At 47.0% G+C, this 9,581-nt stretch overlaps 1 protein-coding gene across 1 annotated transcript in view; it reads left to right on the forward strand.

Moving 5' to 3' along the window:
* LOC141162625 (serine protease 27-like) overlaps positions 1-7,201 on the forward strand; it is a 51,439-nt gene extending 44,238 nt beyond the window's left edge. Inside the window, exon 5 of the mRNA XM_073648909.1 lies at positions 6,097-7,201. Coding sequence (XP_073505010.1) covers positions 6,097-6,375 — 279 coding nt within the window. The 3' untranslated portion in view covers positions 6,376-7,201. The remainder of the gene's footprint in view (positions 1-6,096) is intronic.
* Positions 7,202-9,581: the final 2,380 nt, after the last annotated feature.

The following is a 9,581-nucleotide window of genomic DNA, read 5'->3' on the forward strand; positions in this document are numbered from 1 at the left end:
CGTTAACCATCGTGGATCATTACTCCCGGTTTCTGGTTGTCGTCCCCGTCAAGGACTTAACGGCTCAAACAGCAGCTAGAGCCTTCCAGCAGCACTTTTGCCGTCCACACGGGTACCCGGACCAAGTGCTGACGGACCAGGGACCTGCCTTTGAAGCGGAGGTCTTCCAGGAATTCTGCAATCTGTATGGCTGCCGGAAGATAAGGACGACACCCTACCATCCGCAAACTAATGGACTTTGTGAGAAAATGAACCAGGTGGTAATGGATCTTCTAAAAACGTTGCCCCTGGAAGAACGCAATCTGTGGCCTGAGAAGTTGCCCGATCTGGTGGACCTATACAACCACATCCCGGTAGGTTCCACCAACTGTACCCCGGCTTACCTAATGAGGGCAAGACCTGGTAAGTTACCTGTTGACCTGGAAATGGGAGTCCTGACACCCGAGGACACTTCACCAGAAACAGACTGGGACACGGAGAGGCAGCAGCAGTACCGGAGAGTACAGGAGAGCGTGGAGCGAAGTCTCTGTCAGGCTAGGGAAAGACAAGAGAAAACTTACAACCAGTATGCTCCCGCTGTTCCCCTGGTACCCGGAGAGCAGGTCTTGAAGAGGAAGAGACGGCTCCACAAGTTGGACGACCAGTGGGAAAAGGACCCGTACACCGTACTGCCCTCAAGCCACGAGAACCCGAAGGTTTGTACCATCAGTAAAGACGGAGGGGAAACCACAGCTATTGTATCCCGGGACCACCTGAAGAAGTGTCCCGAACAACTGAGGAACCCTGAAGAGGAACAAGAAGACCATCGACCCGTAGAGGAAAGGGAAGATATGGTTAGTACTGTGCTCGGGGACTTCCCTCGGTCTTGGACTCAAGTCAATGGTGCAGTTGTGGTACCCGTACTCACCTTCCTCCAACCAGCATCCCAAGCACCTACGGAGCAACAGGTAGAGCTGGAAGAACAGCCGGTCCAGGAGGCAGAAGACCCCACACCCGCAGACCAGGAGGATCAACCCTCTGCTTGCAGTGAGCCTGCCATATCCCTAGTGAGCCAAAGAGCCGGTAGACAGCTGCCCAGTTTACACTTGACAGCTCCTACATCCTGTAGTTCAGGGCTAGGCAGTCAGCTCCGTAGGTCCACTAGGGCCACTAGAGGCCAGTTACCCGCACGGTGGAGGATCTGAAGTGTATAAATAGTTTTATTTATGTTTACCTGTGTATTGTTGCTTGTGTATAATTTTGTGTTTCTAGTTATTTGTAGGAGTCCTTGGTGGATTTACCGGGAATCCTTGTACATAGTTGGAGCGTAACCCAGGACGGACTAAAGACTGTTAAGGACTCGGGGTAGGACAAACCCCTACCTGGTTACGTCTCCCTGTTTTGGTGAAATGGACACCTTCCTTTTCTTCAAAGACTGCACCCGGTTACGGACATGCCGTAACCATCTTTATATGTTTTTCTTATTGTATTATTATTGTTTTTACCTTGTTATGTTTTTCTAAAATATGTTTAGTCCCGGAGTACTAAATTTCACTAGGGGGGAATGTGACACCCTAGGGGTCTGGTTGCCACAGTGATAGAGATATTACGTCTGAGAGCAGGTGGGAGGTCCTTTGGTCAGGGATCCTGTGCATGCCACACCTCCTGCCCAGTCTTGGGAGGGGAAGAACTTCCCCTATATAAACCCGGGGCTGAAGCAGGGTTAGGAGTCCAGGAGAGTAGAGACAAGAAACAGTCATAGGAAGAAACAGCTGGAGCTCAGTGGGAGCAATACTACTACGAGTCAGGGGCTGGCAGCTGCAGAGCTCGCCCTGACTGAGAAGCTTTCTTACCGGACCCGGCGTCCGAGGCTGTGGGGACTAACTCTTACCCAGCAGCAGAAGCCGACCGGCAGGGGATTTCAGGTCCTCAGGCCCAGAAACCCGAAGGCACGGTCACAGGCGTGGGACCAGCACCGCCATCGTGGAGCGGAAGCCATTAGAAGGCCCCGAGTCACCGGCCATACGGGTGAGCACCACACGGTACACTCAGGGACGTGGGCTACTTATATCCGCTTCTAGCAAGGTAGCCAGAAGAGTACAGTCAGTTTGGGAGGCCTACAACTCCGCCTGGCCAGGGGAGATCCCATCTGCTCAAGGACTGACCAGGCCCCGTTCGCTAGCAAGTACTCCGGGAGGGTCTATCGTTGTTACCAGTAAAGACCCTGAATTACACCGCACCGTCTCTGAGTGGTTCCTGCTACCCCCATCTTCCACGTCGGCTGCCCTGAGGCCAGACCCCTCCCGTTGGGGGTTATACTATCATGCTGCACAATTCTACACCGGCCTCAGCGGTCTGCCCTGCAGCGGCAGCTCCATAGCTGCAAGTCAACGGGTGGCGTAGTCGACACTCAAATAACATCTATCAAGACTGCCACACACTGCGTTTGACTCCCTGGGCACGGACCGGGTCCCCGCCACTCGGAGACTACAACCCTCATCTGATCCGGTTCCGGGTAAGCCCCCGTGCGCGAGACGCTGCGCGACACAGCAGGCCCAGGGGCGCGTCACAGTAGCAACAGTCCTTAAGAAAGTTCATCAAATCCAGATCACAAATCCCAAACTGTAGCGCATTTATCCAGCCCAGTTGGCAACCGATCTCCAACACTCCATAGGCCATCCATCCATCCATGGCTCCACGACCTCAGCCTAGATCCTCTCCCTTCGACATCATTCCACCAATTGCCACTAAAACATATGGCTTAATTGTCCTCCCTCTCCTGGGATTAGCCCCCAAGATTGGCAGAAGTATCCACACCCTCCCCCTTAAACATTTGCTTTTAGCTCAAAGAATGAAGAATATTCCAGAAGCCCTTCACCTGAGACTGCTGCATGTGAGACGCCCTGTGATGACGGCTCCGCTAGGTCTACTATCCCCATCCACACAATGGGACTAGTGGTTGAGACTACTGAGGCCCCTGAGATACTGATGAGATTAATGGAATGATGGCTTTACATTTATCTTTAGCAATCTCTTGTCTGGCCTTATGTATACATAAGATCCAACCAGCACGTTTTCCTCTGCTTACTGTCACTGAAAGGAAACATTGATTCCTGAAGCTGATCACTTTCCAATAGTCCAATAGTCTTAGAAGAAGGCCAGCTCCTCACAGGTATCTTGTAGTTGTATGAAAAAAGTTTGAGCATCAGTTACAGCAGTCAGACTGTGGAGTGTCCGACCATGAGAGGTGGTCATGGCCGACACTATATCAGCATTTATAAAATGTTATTGACAGTTATAAATAGTGATAGAGAATGTAGAACTGGTGGAGAAAGGGAGAACTTCATGGACCGGAGTCTTTTTTTCAACCTACATAACTATGTAACTATGTGATATATAATGAGGCAATGATTCTGTATCTGCCAACTCTTAGCAGGACTTCCACAGACAGTCCTTCCATTAGTCCAGTCCTAGGGAATGCTATGGTGTTCATCCTTTCACGCTCTACAAGGAGCTAGCCTTTGCTCATTCAAAGGTTTGCATCCATGGCGTAGCTGCTGGCCAGTAGAGCAAGTTGGCAGTCGTATGGTGGACAAATCTGATCTAGACTAAAGGATGGAACCAAATATAAAATCAGCAGTCAATGATGAGGTCAGGATGATAGTCAAGTGACTCGCTCCCTGGGCCGTGGGGCACCCGGAACCGGGCTTCAGTGTGATGATGGGGGTAGTAGTGGCAACCCGATCCCGTGGCTCAGGGTGGTCAGACCGAATTGCTGTGTAGCAGTCTATATTTAGAGCAATGAAATGTCCGACTACGCCACCCGTGGATTGCGGCTATTATAAACCGCCGCTGCAAGGCAGACCGCTGAGGCTGATGGTGTGTGCAGCAGAGATAGTATAACTCCCCACGGGAAGAGTGTAGCCTCAGGGCAGCGTATGGGGAAGCTGGGGGTGATGGTGCAGATGCAGCATAAATCACACAGAGTCAGTGATGCAGTCCAGGGTCTTTTACTCACAGTTGTTATCCGAGTCACTTCTGCCGGCAATGACTGCCCAAGCCGTGCTGCGTCCACCAGGTGAGGAGCTCGGTCAACCCCCAGGCAGTTCAGGAGTATGGCACAGGACCCCCTTCTGTCCTTTCTCTGGCCTCTCGTGCCCCACCAGTGACCACACTTCTGTCCAGCTGCCTCGGGCCTTCTCTTGGTGAAACCTGTCGCCGGTTTCCCTGACCCTATGTGGTGCCTTCCTAGTGGGTATAGCAGGGGGTCGCACAATTAGATGATCACGACCTCCGGTCTTTGGCTGAGGGATAATTTACCTCCACCAACTTGGGAATCCGGTACCCTTCTGCGGCCTGACCCTTCACCCGATATCACGCGGGCTTGCAACGGTTGCTGTCCGTTCTTCTCTCTCTCAGGGTCCCTTCTGCCTTCTTGTTTCTGGAGACTTTCTACTCCTCTGTCTCCTCTCCTTCCTTCCTTCCTTCTCCTTCTCCTCTTCCCTTTTCTGGCTCCGGCCTTCTCTCCAGGCCTGCCTCGTGGAGCTGAGCTCAGACTGAGCCTCAGCTCCCTGTCAGCCCTCTCTGGCTGAACTCCTTCTCTGAACTGAACTGAACTAACTAAAGATGGCTCCCACCTTTTATCTACTTCACTGTGTCTGAGCTCAGGTGACCTGCACCCAATGAGCTCCTTCCTATGCTCCAGAAACCGTCCCCTTCTGCTCCTACATCACTGGGTTCTCTCCCCCCTCCCCACTCCAGCCAGGGACATGGTCAGTTGTGCCTGAAATAAATGGGAGCACCGTCGAGCTGTCCCCCGGAAATGAGGAGAGTGTGTATGCATGTGTGCAGCTAACCGAGCCCTGGTCCACACTCCATCCTTACCCAGGAGTGGAATATCACACCTCTGGTTGAGGTGCAATACCCCTGTAGCAACCGAACCCTCGGGGCGCTACACAAGGAAAAAAGCAAGGGTTAAAAAAGTTGGGTCAAGGTCAGAGGAAAGTAAGTAGGGTGCACAGCCCAAATAATCTACTAGGGAGCTGCATCAGTATATAAACCTGAACAAACAATCAAGAAAGCAATGCAGCCTATCCTATGTGGGCAGCACTCACCAAGTCATAGTAGCCACAGTAGAGGCAGATGGCACAGGCGCAAGGTAAGGCCTAGTTTGTACCAGTCTGGTCATATTCACAGTTCTGTTGATGTTTCAATTAAAATACAGTTAAAGGTTTTTTTTGAGTTTTGAGAAATCATTTCAGACTTTCTGAGTTAGAGAAGGATCTTGTTGAGGAATCTTCATTAATTAGTCAGAGGAGAAAATAACTATCACAAGTTTTTCTTTCATGAAGACGCAGACTGTCAGTAAAAGTTGTATCTTATAGTTTTGTACAAAAGTTTGGGCATCTCTGGTAGAATTGAAAGATTTGTTGATTTTTCAATTGAAACACAGTTAAAGTGACCTCCACCATAGGACATCTCTCCTATATAGTCACCCTACCTTGTGTGCTTCATTTGCTTCTTTGCTCAGATTGGGTATTTGTTCCTCACGCTTCCAAGATGACCACTATACTGGCATAGTGATAGGTGTAATCCATGGCTCTCGGCCTTTCCTGTGTTTTAGGATAATAAAGGCAGGAAAGACGAGGTTCGGACTTACCCCTGCATTGCCCGTGACCGGTGGTGATCATCTTGGAAGCCCAGATCTGATCGAGGAAGCAATCTCCTAACCAAAAGGAACTTGTTAAAATTATAGAATTCATGATTTTTGCCAAACACTTCACGTTTTGGCAGCGTCTTCTGTCACCAGATAACACATTTTTTGTTGCTTTGGGATATTTGTTGGAAAACGTTCAGTTTAGGAAATCTTACATCCATTTCTGGTTTTATATCAGTTTATATAGATACAATAGTGTTCTCACCTCCAAGCGGTGAACGTTGCTCCTTGCTCATAAATGTTTACTTTTTTGGATGGTTCAGGGTTGAATTTGGCAACACATGGAGTCATTGCCTGTTTTCCAATCTCAATAATTGTGCCCAGAACCAGGCGAGATTATCTTGGAATGTCTTAGATCCCTGTTTCCTTTGTCCACTAAGCCCATGGATATTGTCTTTCAGGGAGACTCCGGAGGACCTCTCGTGTCCAATATCAATGGCATCTGGTACCAGCCTGGTGTTGTGAGCTGGGGAACTGGATGCGCTTTACCCAACCGCCCCGGGGTCTACACCCTGGTAACCGCCTACCAGTCCTGGATCCAGATATACATACCAGAGCTGAGGTTCTATGATGTGCGCAACATCCCACAACCTCCTGGAAAATGCAAAGGAAACATGAACGCGTCGTGTTATCTGCTGACACTCCTCATCATTACAGCCTCGGTGCTCCGATATCTGTAGATTATAATGTACAGGACCAGGAATTTTGCAGAAGGATGAATTACTTGTTATGTCTTAATTATATTCATTGTGTCAACAGGGAATGGATGAGTAAAACACTCGTACCAGTACATTACGCTCAGTGCACTCTTAATTTTCATTCATGATATAATAATCACTGAATTTCTTGAACGGACCTCATCTAAGAAACCTTTGTCCACACTAGAGATTAGTCATCCACCATCGATATCCAACATCAAAATCTCGAAGAAAAAAAACTATCCCCAGAAATTAACTACTATTCTATGAGTGGTCCCAAATGGATTCGAGTCTTCTACTAAATAGTGTTGAGCAATACCTTCCGATATCAGGAAATATCGGATCAGATTGGATCGGACCAATACCCAAAAAATATCGGATATCGCCGATTCCGATACCGGAAACCAATGCAAGTCAATGGGACAGAAATATCGGAATGAAAATAAACCCTTTCTTTCCTTGTAGGTTAATTCTACATGAAGGAAAACAACTAAGAATAATCTAGAATGTATTATGCGAAAAGCCGGCAATTCATCAGCGGCATACACCGGTACCCGACAATTTAGAACAGAAAGAATAGAGCTTCACACATAGATTAGATAGATAGAAACATGTCAGTCACATATATAAGAAGTACAGTGACAGTGTTGCTTACTGTACTTGTCATTTAGTGTAAAGGATTTATTTAAAAAAATAATAGTGTTTTCGTGCACCGTCTCTTTAAAAAAGCCGGCCGGCAATTCAGCAGCGGTACCCGACAATTTATAACAGAAAGAATAGAGCTTCACACATAGATTAGATAGATAGAAACATGTCAGTCACATATATAAGAAGTACAGTGACAGTGTTGATTACTGTACTTGTCATTTAGTGTTAAAATAAAGGATTTATTAAAAAAAAAAAAATTGGTGTGGAGTTCCCCGTAATTTTAGTCTCTAGCGGAGGTTAAGCAGACGGCTGGGGCAGATGTTTGAAGACTGGGAAGGGGATAATACCCACGGAGCTTCCCAGGCTACTAATATGAGCCAACAGCTGAATACCTAGCCTTTACTAGCTATTAAAATGGGGGACCCCCCAAAAAAATGACGTGAGGTCCCCCTATATTAATAGCTCGCAAAGGCTAGGCAGACAGCTGGGGGCTGATATTAATAGCCCAGGAAGGGTACCATGAATATTGGCCCCCTCCCAGGCTAGAAACACCAGCCATCAGGTGCCCCAGAAATGGCGCATCCATAGGGTCTGACTCCAGGTCAGACCCCGGTCACAGCTGTTGACCCACACCGGGGAATGCAGGAACAGGCAGTTTGAACTGGCATGTAGACAGTAGAGATGAGTATTGTTCTACTCGAACTGTTCGCCAATCTCAAATTCGAGCTGTTTTGGACGGTGTTCGAGCCGTTCGGCGAACACGAACAATTTGAGAAAAATTCGGCTGTTCGAGGTTATGTTCGATAACTGTTCGTGCACCAAAATCATAACTGGATTTTTTCTCAGTAATGATGAAAATTAATGTTAATACGCAGTTTGAGTGTACAGCGGGGCGGGGGGAGGGGCAGGGGATGGATCTCTGCAGGAACAATGAAGATCTCCATTTTTTTTTCTCTTTCCCGCATTTGCAGTGGGGAGGTGCAATCTGTCAGCCTATCAGCAGCGCACACACGGAGCGAAGTGCTTTTTTTCACACAAGCAAGGGCATGTGTGATTGGCAGTGTATGTCACATGTCCTTGCCCTATAAGACCAAGCCATTTTCCCCGTCGCCACCATTTTCTCACTGCTGCAGCTGCGTGTTAGATGGCACCGCTGTTGCTGTGTGCGCTATACCTTGTTAATTTCAAGCCAATTTTCGCACAAATCTACAGATAGCTTGGGAGTAGGGAATAGTTGTGATTGCAGTCCTTTTAAGGACTAGGTTACAGCATTTCCTACGACTTTTATCAGGCAGGTCTGTGCTCTTAAATAGATAGATTGTGGGAGTAAAGACTAATTGTAATTGCAGTCCTTTTCAGGACTAGGTTACATCAGTTCCTATCAGTTTTTGCCAGGCAGGTCTGTGCCAGTGCTGTGCAAGTTTTTTTCACAGCATTTGGCTGAATCTAGCAAAGCTAATCCTTTTTGGCCTATTGCAGAGTGTGTTAGTCAGTGGAGTAGCCTATCTGTGTTGCAAGATATACCACCTGTGTATAGAATACCAATTTTTTTACTGCACCTAGTGAAGTAAAATCTTTTGGGCATAGCATCATTCTATTAGTCCATCTATACTGACCTCCATCAGGTTGCAAACTGAATATAATTTTTTTCTGCATCTAGCTCTGAAAAAATATTTGGCCGTCTAGCAGTGTGTGGGACTTTCTCTATTAGTCCATCTATACTGACCTCCATCAGGTTGCAAACTGAATATAATTTTTTTCTGCATCTACCTCTGAAAAAATATTTGGCCGTCTAGCAGTGTGTGGGACTTTCTCTATTAGTCCATCTATACTGACCTCCATCAGGTTGCAAACTGAATATAATTTTTTTCTGCATCTACCTCTGAAAAAATATTTGGCCTTCTAGCAGTGTGTGGGACTTGTTCTATTAGTCCATCTATACTGACCTCCATCAGGTTGCAAACTGAATATAATTTTTTTCTGCATCTACCTCTGAAAAAATATTTGGCCGTCTAGCAGTGTGTGGGACTTTCTCTATTAGTCCATCTATACTGACCTCCATCAGGTTGCAAACTGAATATAATTTTTTTCTGCATCTACCTCTGAAAAAATATTTGGCCTTCTAGCAGTGTGTGGGACTTGTTCTATTAGTCCATCTATACTGACCTCCATCAGGTTGCAAACTGAATACAATTTTTTTCTGCATCTACCTCTGAAAAAAAATTTGGGCTTCTAGCAGTGTGTGGGACTTGTTCTATTAGTCCATCTATACTGACCTCCATCAGGTTGCAAACTGAATACAATTTTTTTCTGCATCTACCTCTGAAAAAATATTTGGGCTTCTAGCAGTGTGTGGGACTTGTTCTATTAGTCCATCTATACTGACCTCCATCAGGTTGCAAACTGAATATAATTTTTTTCTGTACCTACCTCTGAAAAAATATTTGGCCTTCTAGCAGTGTGTAGGACTTGTTCTATTAGTCCATCTATACTGACCTCCATCAGGTTGCAAACTGAATACAATTTTTTTCTGCATCTAC

Source organism: Phyllobates terribilis, unplaced genomic scaffold (assembly GCF_046119375.1).
Source record: "Phyllobates terribilis strain yellow unplaced genomic scaffold, ASM4611937v1 Scaffold_9__5_contigs__length_417890890, whole genome shotgun sequence".
Classification (NCBI taxonomy): Eukaryota; Metazoa; Chordata; class Amphibia; order Anura; family Dendrobatidae; genus Phyllobates; species Phyllobates terribilis.